Source organism: Parasteatoda tepidariorum, chromosome 8 (genome assembly GCF_982258835.1).
Source record: "Parasteatoda tepidariorum strain Cologne lab strain chromosome 8, Ptep-v5.0, whole genome shotgun sequence".
Taxonomy (NCBI): domain Eukaryota; kingdom Metazoa; phylum Arthropoda; class Arachnida; order Araneae; family Theridiidae; genus Parasteatoda; species Parasteatoda tepidariorum.
In genome coordinates this window covers 89110729-89122452 of record NC_141762.1, presented here as the reverse complement: position 1 = coordinate 89122452, position 11724 = coordinate 89110729, and the positions used below count along the sequence as shown (strand labels likewise).

Below are 11724 nucleotides of genomic sequence, written 5' to 3'. Positions count from 1 at the left end.
ACTCGTGACGGTGACTATGGCAACGAGGTAGAACTATTTCAAATAGGAGTGTGGGGTAAGTTTAGGGCAAGTTTTGGGTCTGGTCGGGAAGAGAAAGGGACTCCTTTTCATCGGTTTATTGTTTTAGCCCTAAGGTGAAGAGAAGCTGCCCTCTGAATTGAGAAAACAACGTATAGTTTGTCTAAAGTAAGAACTTCCAAGCACTTTGTCTGAACCCGTGGCTGTGACTATGGTAACGAGATATAACTATTTCAAGTAGGGGTGTGGGGTCACTGCTTAGGACAGGTTTAGGTTTGGCTCGGCGAGAGAAAGGGAATGTTTTTCTTCGTTCTATTGTGTTAGCCGTAGAGTGAAGAGAAGCTACTCTCCTGGAAATGTGCTATTTTTGCCTCCATAGCAGCAGATGGTCTCGGACTTTGTGGTGGGGGTAGTTCTGACCGTAGATAAACTATAAGCGCTTCACAATTGTTTGTGAGAAAAATGGTTTGACAACTATTTTCTTTCATTTGTTCATGCTAAAATAGAATGCCAATAAAACTGAGGAAAATTAATTTATTTTTGAAAAGAATTTTCTTGCAATATAGAGCTTACCATACAAAGAAGTTAAATATATAAAAATTTCAATTTTGAATTTTTTATCGCTTACGTTGATTTTTCAATTGCACGGTAGTTAAAACCCCATTTGCTTCAGAAATTATAAAGGTGGAAAAAATAGACATGTACTAGACTCGGTGGTAGCCGGGACATGTAAATCCGGGCAGGTTGCATTTCGCTTTGGAGAGTTGATGAGAAACTTATGTCTTTAAATCTCTGGTCTTATTTTCTTCATTCACGTCGAGCCAGTCTATGGTATAGTTTGTCTACGGTATGAACTCCCCCCGCCACACAATCTGAGACCGTCTGCTGCTATGGAAACAGGAATAGCCCATTTCAGAGTGGGTAGCTTTTTTCACTCTACGACTAACACAGTAGACAGAAGGAAAAGATTCCTTTCCTATCATCGATCCGAGCCAAAACCTGTCCTAAGCAATGACCCCACACCCCTACGTGAAATAGTTATCTGGAGTTCCCTTTTCTTCTGGATTGGGTTCAAATTTACAAGGCTACGGAGTTTAACACTGGTAGACGTAAACTTTAAATTTGGTTGGCTGTTCAACGACAATTGTAAAATATACAGATTGATTACAACTTTGTTACACATAAGTCCGGCAAACATTACTTTCTATCATTGACATGGTACTTACACTATTCTGAAAAATAAACTGAAATCAACTTCGGAATAAACTAAATAAACACATCGTCGAACATGATATAATTTAATCAATTTAAACATTTATACATTGAAATCATTTCAGCTTTTCTTAACGAACAGCATAACTAACGAAATTTAAAAACTTTAGACAGAGTTTAGTTTTTCGCCAATCGTCTTAGCCAGTTCAGCAGGCATGTCAGCAACAAAAATGTGTGATCCGTTTTCAAACGGAACCAATTCAGCTTTTGGGAAGTGTTTCTTCATGGAATCGTTTGTTTCATTTCTGCAATAAGAAAATAAGTCTTGTTTAATGACACGTAAAATACATTTATAACAGATACATTTTTAGCAAATTTGATAAAAATTCTTGTTTCTATGGGACAAATGAAAGCCAAGTAGTTTAGCGTTAAGAATCACCGTAATTTAAGGAAGAACGAATCTTTAATTTTCTTGCGTACAAGAGATGAAAACTAAAATTCATTTAAAAAAACCCATTTAGAATTTTGTTCCCAATTCCCTTCAAAATGCACGATAACTTTAGTAGAATGAAGGAAGACACTTACACTTTGTTACACCTTAAGTTAATTTGGATAAATTTGAGTGTTTATTTGAAAGTTTATTTCAGCATAAAACAAAGCCGTTAAATAAAGCATTTGGATTAAAACTTAAATTTTCTAACGATTTGCTAAGAAATTTTTATATGAGATTTAACACTACGTTATCCTCAGTACGCAAGATTGAAACAACTGCGCATGCTTACGTCTTAGATGCTTTAGGATATGTTGGCGGGATATACGCTACAAAGACACAACTACTAGCACGCTGTTTATAGTTTGTAAGTGTTTTGTTTAAACCTACCTTCGAAATAAAAACATGGAATGAGAGTTTGAAGAAATGTATTGACATTTAGAAATTAAGTTTTTGATATTACAACCATTAGTTCATGCAATAAAAATAATTTTATTAGTTTAACATTATGGTTGACTAATTACACTAGTTCCAGATTTTCGATATTTCAAAATTACATATTCTAATTCAATTATACAATATAGTTAAATAATCAGTAGAAGTTTAATATTTAATAAGCTGCATTCTTGATCGCTGAATTCATTGAAATACATAATCTACCACCATTGTATACGTTTGTTTTTGTGGTCAAAGTTAAAGTGATATTCGATTAATTTAGAGTTATTAACTAACGCAAGTTTGTTTAATATTTCTTCCACAGACGCATGCGCATCTCACCAGAACTGACACATGCGCTTAAGTACGCATGCGCAATTACTTGAAATCTTACGTACAGAAACTAACGTAAATTTGAAAGATCTCCCTATTATCTTACTATTTGACCTCAAATTCATGACGAGACCTAAAAATGTTAAGTTCTTTAAAGAATTAAAACAAAGATCTCGCAACCTCTTTAGTCTCTGCTAATCAGAATTGAAAGTTGAACTATGAATACAAAGTTACTTAAATAAAAAGATAAATTACCAAATCAAAGCAAGCAAACTTACATTTTATAATGAGATTCGGTGCCATAAAGGAAATAAGTAGGTCCATCGTACTCCCCCTGGTAATCTTTCTGGTGTTTCTCTAGGTCTTCTAGAGCTTTGGCAAGAGCATCTGTGTTGTAAGATGCATCCCAACCCTTTGCAGTTTTCTTGTACTCAAACGTTCCTTTCAAGTAGGAAGCCTTTTCCTTATCCTCTTTCTGAAAATTACAAAAACATTAGAAATATTGTATAGAGTTCGTCTTTAGTTTGTTTAGAGTTAATAAGATTCTAGCTAAATTAAGTACAATGGTTAGCTGATAGAGCGGATGGAATCAACCGTATAGGGCACATCAAATGCTAGGAAAACAACAAATATTAACTGCAGACACATTGTTACCTGCCTACTTCCGTAATTATGACTTTGCTGTGTTTTGGTATACTTTAAATTCTACAGGGTGCCTTTTATAGTCATCGCTAAGCTGTCTTTCATCCTCTCCATATAACGCAAATGCGGATTAGTTTCATCAAAAAATCCTCTACGAAGGCAAAATTCTAATACCCGATCCAGGAATTCTTCTGGATTGGGTTCAAAATTACAAGGCTACGGAGTTTAACATAAATTGTCGTAAACCCAAAAATTGGATAGGCTGTTCAACGAGGACTAAAAAGAAAAACTTGCATTATAATTGCTCCCAACTGCATCCAAAAAGTATTTAAAAGTGCACTGAATTCTAAATAAGCTCCCAAGCCTAGAGGTTTATTTCGCTTAGGCACTGAGTGGCGAAGTGTTTACCGTCTTTGTATAACCGAAGAGAGTTAGTCTAGAAAATATTACTCTAAATTTACTGTTTAAGCTATAAAGTGGATGCAAAAGTGGCTATAAAGTTCCGGAAAATCAGGATGAGTTAAATCAGAGAAGATTCTGATACAGACTCACACAGACCCCAGTGTAGACTGACTATCCTTAATAGTAGAATGATCATGGGTTGTTAGAATCTCCTTTCTTCCTGGCTAACCGTCGTAGATTTTCCTCTATGTAATACAAATCCGGGTAAGTTTCACTTAATCCTCCACGAAGGCTAGTTTGCCCCAATGCTTCAGCCAGGAGTCTTCCGAGTTTGATTTAAAATTACAAGGCTACGTGGTTGAACATTGACAGTAAACTCAGAATGGGGTGGTGTACTATTCAACTATGGTTATAAAATAGAAGACCATTGCCCACCTTAGACTGTCGTATCAAATGCGGTGCGTGTGGAACAAACTGGAAATTTTGGCTTCAACTTACCATCCACTGTTCCAGTTTCGCATATAGATTTTCTACGCTTAGTCGTGTGACATCCTCTTTTAAGGTACCTTCTGGAAGTTCTTGAACGCACTTTGTCCATGTAGTCATGAACTGTTTCGTACGTTTTATGAGTTCGTTAGATACTGGCTTTGCATACATTTCCATTATAAATACCATCTCGAATCTAGCAGGCTAAAGAGAAACAAAGTTCAGTATTACTACAAATAGATTTGAAGTATATTATCAATATTTAGTAACCTCATAATTTAAGAAAATTTTAGTAACTTAGAAGTCTTTAAAATTAAACGTCACTTAATATTTCACATGAACCAAAAAAAATCAGCTCAAATATATAGGGGAGAGATTAAACCAGATGCAAGACCTTGAACAGTTTTCAAAAGTCAATTATGGCAGGATAGTCTACTACGTAAAAAGGTGACAAACCATGACATCTAATATTTGCATAATATTTACTATTTTAGAAGCTCAACAGTTATAAGATAAGCTCGAAATTGTTTCATTTTATAGAAAAATTGTAATCCGGACCTCTTGTAGGTCACGTATCTTAATGTAACAAAGTACTCAGCTAAAATCCGAGAAGTAAGACAAATAACCGCTTGGAAGTCAAAGTTTAATATCTGTATTTAAAAAATATAACTCAACGCATTTTAAGTGAAATATTTAAACATAAATATAAAATTTACTTTTACATTGTTTAAAGACTAAGTTTAGAAACGGGTTTAATTAGAATATTTTGAAAACATGTATGGTAAAAGATTAGGAAACTTAAATAAACTCAAATACTAGATCAATAATAGCAAGCTCACTTTTGAATGTTATTAAAATAAGCTTGAGATCAACAACAAGGTAGACTGTTCCTTACACTGAAAATTTTAATTGCATTGCAATTTACAAGTTTTTACGTGCTCAAATGTAAAAATAAGAATAGGTAGAGTAATTTAGCAAATTCAAAGTAACGCATTAGACTATTTAGATTTTTTCACAAGCCGATCTGGTTCACTGTACAATGCTTCTACGGCACCAAATACACAATAGGAAATTTCACCAACATATTTTGGAATTTAGAGTTTACGCGTAATAAAAGTTGCAAGATTTTTAGGATATAGGACAAGTTTCTCAGTTTAAAGGTCAGCTTTAGACCAAGATTTTAATCTCCTACGTTAACCTACGAAGAATTCTGTGTTCGGAATTTCTTGTGAATAGCATATCTAACATTTCATATTCATTGAAATTTTTCTACTTAACTTCTCCGGATTTTAAGTTGTAAATATTTTGAAAAATGATCAAAACATTAAAAAGTTTCACATTTAGCAGCTAATTCAGTAGAACGAGTTTAAGTAACTAAAATGTATTTCTGAATAAGGAAATTCCGGACATTATCCGTAGATTAACATGGAAGTAAAATGTCCTGTCAGAAGGATCACTTTAATACCCATCTTTCAAAACTAAATTCGAGCATCATCGTTCGAATTACCCTTGAACTCAGATGGGACAACGGTGTCTTTTTTTAGTTTTCCTGACTCTAAATATATTTTGGTATTTTTTAATTATAAAACACAAGCTTGGTAGTTACTAAAAAAAAGATCAAAATTTTATATTTATTAATATAAAATCTAAAAAAAGGAATGAAAAACATTGTCATTTATATTCAAAAATTTGTGAATAATTTTGTAAATTAAAAAATTCACCTAATAATTCTCGCGACATAAATAACTGCAAATATGTACAAATTTGTAAGCAGTGTTTGGAAGATTTCACCTTTAATGCAGAAAAAGACCATAATTTCATGCTACATTTCATAACCATAAATTAAAATGCTAGACATAATTTCACTTTTTGACCTAAACTAATACAAAATAGAAAAGTGGCAAAACATATTAATTGAAAATTATGCGTCAAAGGGTTAATCAAAGAGTTTGTGGCTGCCACGTATGCGTGAAACTACTATCAAAAATCTGAGAATTACATAGACTAAAGATTGTACCTCTTTTAGAGCAGCTCGAATGGCAGTCATTCCACCCATATCATGACCTACTAAAACAAATTTTTCTGGCTTTTGCTCTGGCATTTGTGTTTTTATTTCATCCATTAATAGAAAGAGGTCGTCAACATTAAAACTGAAGCTGAAATCAGACTCGTTGGCATGTGTAGTCTTCCCATGATTCCTTGCATCATAAGTATAGACCTGAAAAGGCAAATACACAGCTTTAAAAACTGACTTAATAGCTTCATTAAGTAATGTCTTAAAGAAAATTCTAAATTGAAGGTAGAGTTTGTTAGCACAAGAACGAGTAAAAAACCTGGTCCTTTTATTAAATACTATCGATCATTTTCAGCCAAACCGAAAAATAACGCCAAACTAAATTTTTCACCGAAATTTCAAAACTATACCAAAACCGTAGTCACTCTCTTACGGTTTCTCATTGAAATAGCTTCGATAAAATGTAAGTTAAAGTACTTTTATGTATAGTTTATTTGCAAAAATAACTAAACCACAGTTTTTTCTAATCTTAAAGTTCTAAAAATCTTTCAACATTTAAAAAAATTCTATTGAATATGCATCATTTTCAATAAGAGACGATTTGGTGTTAAGTTGGCGATTTGCGACAACTTTTAATGCGTGTATCCAAAAACAAAGACTAGCGTGATTTGGTATCGGAACTTATTTTCCAGAAGCACCACGTGTAAAGCAGTGTAAAGAATTAACAAATAATTGAGTTATTATTTTAATGATAGATCTAGTTTTATTTTAAAAACTTCATTCTTTAAAATTTGTCATTTTAAAAACTGAAATCTGAGATTAAGAGAAACAATCATAAAAGTTAAAAGTATTTTAATGCAAACTGATTAAAACAGTACTATTTTGTACATATTCTATGACTGAACAATTTGAGTTAGTTTTTATATGTTAGTATAAAGCAACCTATAGGGGCACCCTTTCGACTAAGAGAATTTTACTTAATTGTTAACCTACAAATAATTATATGTTTGAAATTTCCGTATTCCCTAGTTTATGTTTGATTTATTGAACTTAATTATCAAATTTTAATTTTAAATTTTAGTTTAATATTTGTAGCTAAGTTAAATAGAATTATTTCAATGAATATAATGTATCAATTATTCAAATATTTTAAGATTCCGGATATCATTCTTCGTAGAAAATTCTATGTCCCGAAAGTAAAATCTGCCTGTAGGAAATCTTCCAAGTAACAGAAAATTTATTTTACATAGTCAATATAAAAATACAGAGAATAAAAGCAAAAACTTAAATGATACATATCTGAACAGCTAGTTTTAAAGTTACCTATTTTAAGCCTAGTTTTCGAATGAAGAAACAATTCTCATCTGATAAAACAAAGAGACGGAACTTCAAAAGATTCAGGTCTCAAAATAGGTTTCTAAATGTACTAAGATTTAAGTTTTGTTCGAAATTTGCATACCCAATCCCAACAGAAATTTAAAAAATTTTTAGTATTTAAATTTTCAGAGGCTCTAAAGATCTTTAACTTTTGAGATTCTTCAGCTTTGATAAGTCAAATTACGTAGATTGCAAAGTGGTAAAATTTAATTGCAAGTAATCATATACCAATTTTTCAACTTCAATCTTAATTGCAAGTACTGATTTGATATCAGAACTAATCGCAATGATAAATAATGAATAGCAAGTAAGGGAGATAACATCCTATTATGATTTAGATTCTAATCAATTATAGGTCGCATAAAGTTTCAAGTACTCTGTTAATGTAATCCGTTAAAGTAAAACTGTTAAGTATTAAAACTTATTATTACACTAAAGTCGTCAAAATTTGAAGTTAAGTCTTTAAGAATAAATACTACTAGAAACGCAAACTTTGAATCTAACATCTGAGAAAGAGGATTTAGACATTTAAAGATTACTCAATTATAGTTTATTTTGAAGCCTATCTGTAATTGGCTATAAATAGATTCATAAGTGATAAGTCAACAGGTATAACACTAGCAATAACAATTTTGATTAGAAGTTTACTACAATTATTCTTCCTAGCACACATTTGCAAGAACTATCTATAAGAGGGCCGGCAACTAAATACCGGTTTTTAGTTTATTTTTTATCCGGAATAGAACAGCCGATCCCCTTTTGGGTTTACGGCTATCGATCTTCAACTCCACAAAACCTCTTTTGAACAAAATCCAGAAAACTCCTGGATTATGCAGTTGGAAAAACTAGCCTTCCTGGAAGACATGGAAGTAACCAGCATTTTCATGACGCGATGTGGGAAAAATCCATAGACCTCCCACAGTTAACAGACAGCAAGGGGAGTCGAACCCATAATCCGTCTACGACTGAGTATATTTTACATAATCATTGTTAGTCTGGAGGACAGTTCGTATAGACCAGCCGTCGCTAAATTTCAAATCTAGATCACCTTAAAGAGAGACAATGCTCAATTCCCAAAGCCAAATTACCCCAACCCAAAGCCCAACAAGTTAATTTTATTTACTTCATTCTGATGTTCTGAAGTTTAAAATTAACGAATAAGTCTCTCCTACTAGTATTTATTTGACGAGCGAATTTATTTCCTTGGAACTAAGAATAAATTGAAACTTTAAGCAGACTTGTTAAACTGGAAGTTTTAATCCACATAGATATTTAAACAATGCAGGGAACAATTAATTGAAACTCCACCGAACGATTATCAAGCCTTCAGTGTTTACTTGCTCAGATATAGTGATCAAAGTAGTTTAAAGTCTAATAATATCTGAAATATAGAAGAGCATAGTTTTCCCTATTATTTTACATTTGAAGAAAATCTCTAGATTGTTTATACGAGTTTATTTATGTTTGCATAGAAATGTAGACTGGAAAAAAACATCTAGAATTGAATACTCACTCTTCTTCCTGTGATATTAGCTACAGTCTTAGGAATATCAGTCCATATTTCTTTTGAGCAGAGCATAGCATGTAGAAAGATGACAGGACTTTTCTTGTCTTTTACTCCTCCAGTTGGATCAACATATTCAAAGCTCAGTGATACTGCCTTAGATCTAAAGAGATGAAAATTTATTATAGCATAAAATTTTGGCAGATACAGAACAACTTAGTAAAAAAGAGTTTCTCTACTCTTGAAGACTAGTTTCAATAAATTTCAGCGCATAAACTTACAAGAATTCTTGAAAAACCTTACAATTCAGTTTACCTGCAGTTTAAAAATTGTCTCTTTAAATTAAATAAAAGACTTTTAAAAAAAAAGAGCTTTTAATTTAATGCTTAACGTTCAAATTTAAGCTTTAAAAAGGAGTAGAATTACATCTCTTAGTTTTCATTTAATTATGATATTTAACATTATAAACTGTTTAAAACAATTATATCTTTCAATAAATCGATGATTTAATTAAAAAAAGATTTCTTACGCTTCCATTCTTGCAAACAGCACGCTTCCTGTAAGATCAACTGAAAGTAAAGATCGAAAACTGCAAACGCTCAGGTGACTAGTGGGCATTTATAACAAAGCAAGACCTCAAACAATGGTCGAGTTGAGTTGAGTTGAGGATCTTTTACAATGATCCACCCTGGCCGAGCGGTATCACCCGCCAATCATTGTGCGAAGCGTGGAGGTAATGGGGTTCGAATTCCCCTGTTGCCTTGGATTTATCTTCGTGTTGTCCTTCTCTGTATTCTGCCGTGCGATTGAAAAATCAACGTAAGCGACAAAAAAGTCAAAATCGAGATTTTCATATATTTGACGTCTTTGGTAAGCTACATATATATTACAAAAAAATTATTTTGAAATAAATTTCGTTTTCTTATTTTTTTTATTGTTGTTGTTGTTGTTAATTTACGTCGCACTAGAGCTGCACAATGGGCTATTGGCGACGGTCTAGGAAACATCCCGGAGGATGATCCGAAGACATGCAATCACAATTTTGATCCTCTGCGGAGGGGATGGCACCCCCGCTTCGGTAGCCCGTCGACCTGCGCGCGAAGTCGAGCACTTTACGGTAGCACAGTTTAACGAGGACCAATACCGCACACCCTCGGTCCCTACGCAGACTGATCCAAGTGGTCACCCACCCGCACACTGACCGTAGCCAGTGATGCTTGACTTCGGTGATCTGCTGGGAACCGTGTCTTAACGATCAGTCCACTGCGGGACCTTATTTTTTGAAATTGTATTTTAGTGTTCATGGCATTAGCAATAGAAAGAAGATAGTTTCAAGCCTTTTTTCTCAGAATCGATTGGGAAGCACTTACGTTGTTTTTTCAATTGTATGGCAGTATTTTACTATCTGTTCCTCTACTTGACAAAAGTTTATAAGTCTGAATTGAGCACACAAACCTACAAATGCATGTTGTACCAATAAACCGATGATTTATATTCGGTGATAGTAGAAAGACTGCATACACAAACATTGAGTTGGAGTTGGAATGAAGGTATTAAGTGTATTAAGATGTGTGTGTCTAGGATGGGTGAGAGACTGAGGTCTCGGACGGTGACACAAAATGTAACGGGTTCGTGCCTTGAAGTCATTTGTTGTTGTAGTTTATTTACGTCGCACTAAAGCTGCGCTGTGGACTGTTGGTGAGAATGATCCGAAGACATGCCAACACAATTTCGATCCTCTGCAGAGTGGTTGCCCCACTCCCCGCTTCGGTAGCCCGATGATCTGCGTGCGAAAAGAGCACTTTACGATAGAACAGTTGAACGAAGACCAATGTCTCATATCCTCGATCTCTTCGCAGGTTGATCAAAGTGGTCACCCACCGCACACTGACAGTAGCCAGTGATGCTTGACTTCTATGATCTACTGAGAACCGTGTCTAAACAATCAGTCCACTGCGGGACACGAAATCTTAAATGAAATGATGAGCTGATCTGAATGAAATGATAAACAGTTTAACGAGGACCAATACCGAACAACCTCGCTCCATTCGTCGACTGATCCAAGTTATCACCCACCCCCACACTGACCGCAGCCAGTGATGCTTGACTTCGGTGTTTTACTGCGAACTGTGTGTAAACGATCAGTTCACTGCGAATAAATAAATGTAAAGGAAATCAGATTTAAACAAAAATTCGCTTTCCGTTAAAATTGCAAGGGCATGATAGCATTCCTTGCCATTTGCTGCATGAGTGTAATGCGTGCATGTGCCCGAATGGGCAACGTGTCATGGGAGGAGTCTTTTAATTGCTGATGCGATTTTTTGTCACAGTCTTCTTAACCTGGAAAAAGGTTCAACCGATTCGATTACGTAATTTGAGCGAGACATAAAATGTCAGTTCCTCTGCAGGTATGAAGCTCGGCTTTCAAAAAAAATGAAGTAAATATTAAAGTTTTGACTGTACTAAAAAAAACACACGTTGTGCATTAATCCCCTTAAGCATGAATGCCAAACTCCCAATATTTCATTAGGATAGCTCTAGAGCGATGTAAAGGATTAAACTATATTATATCATTTTTTATTCTCCTCAACGTGAGCTAAAAGCGCAGTCATGTCACGTTCCAAAATCGCCCTGGCAAAGCTTTATTGAAACCAACTGCTTCCCGTCGTGTAAAATAATTAAAAACAAATAATTCGTTACTATGCACCACCAATTAATTAATCGGGACCAAAACAAGAAGCGAAACAGGGATGATATACTTCTTTGGGATAAATCGCAGCATTCTGCTTTCTTCCACGATCTCCTCAGCTA

The 11724-nt window shown here is 34.1% G+C and overlaps 1 protein-coding gene across 1 annotated transcript; it reads right to left on the bottom strand.

The window, feature by feature from the left end:
* Positions 1-1300: 1300 nt before the first annotated feature.
* LOC107455206 (sn-1-specific diacylglycerol lipase ABHD11) lies at positions 1301-9493 on the bottom strand. The gene is made up of 6 exons (XM_043050370.3): positions 9443-9493; positions 8923-9076; positions 6036-6236; positions 4031-4222; positions 2767-2963; positions 1301-1535 (listed from the first exon to the last, which is right to left on the bottom strand). Exons 1-6 carry the CDS (start codon positions 9448-9450, stop codon positions 1397-1399), a joined length of 891 nt encoding a protein of 296 aa, XP_042906304.2. The 5' UTR covers positions 9451-9493; the 3' UTR covers positions 1301-1396.
* Positions 9494-11724: the final 2231 nt, after the last annotated feature.

What these genes read in the sequence shown, in the direction of transcription:
- LOC107455206 (XM_043050370.3), bottom strand. An exon ending in CTAATATCACAGGAAGAAGA is followed by an intron (nt 6,237 to 8,922) that starts GTGAGTATTCAA and finishes TTGCCTTTTCAG; the next exon opens with GTCTATACTTATGATGCAAG. An exon ending in TTCGAGCTGCTCTAAAAGAG is followed by an intron (nt 4,223 to 6,035) that starts GTACAATCTTTA and finishes GTTTCTCTTTAG; the next exon opens with CCTGCTAGATTCGAGATGGT.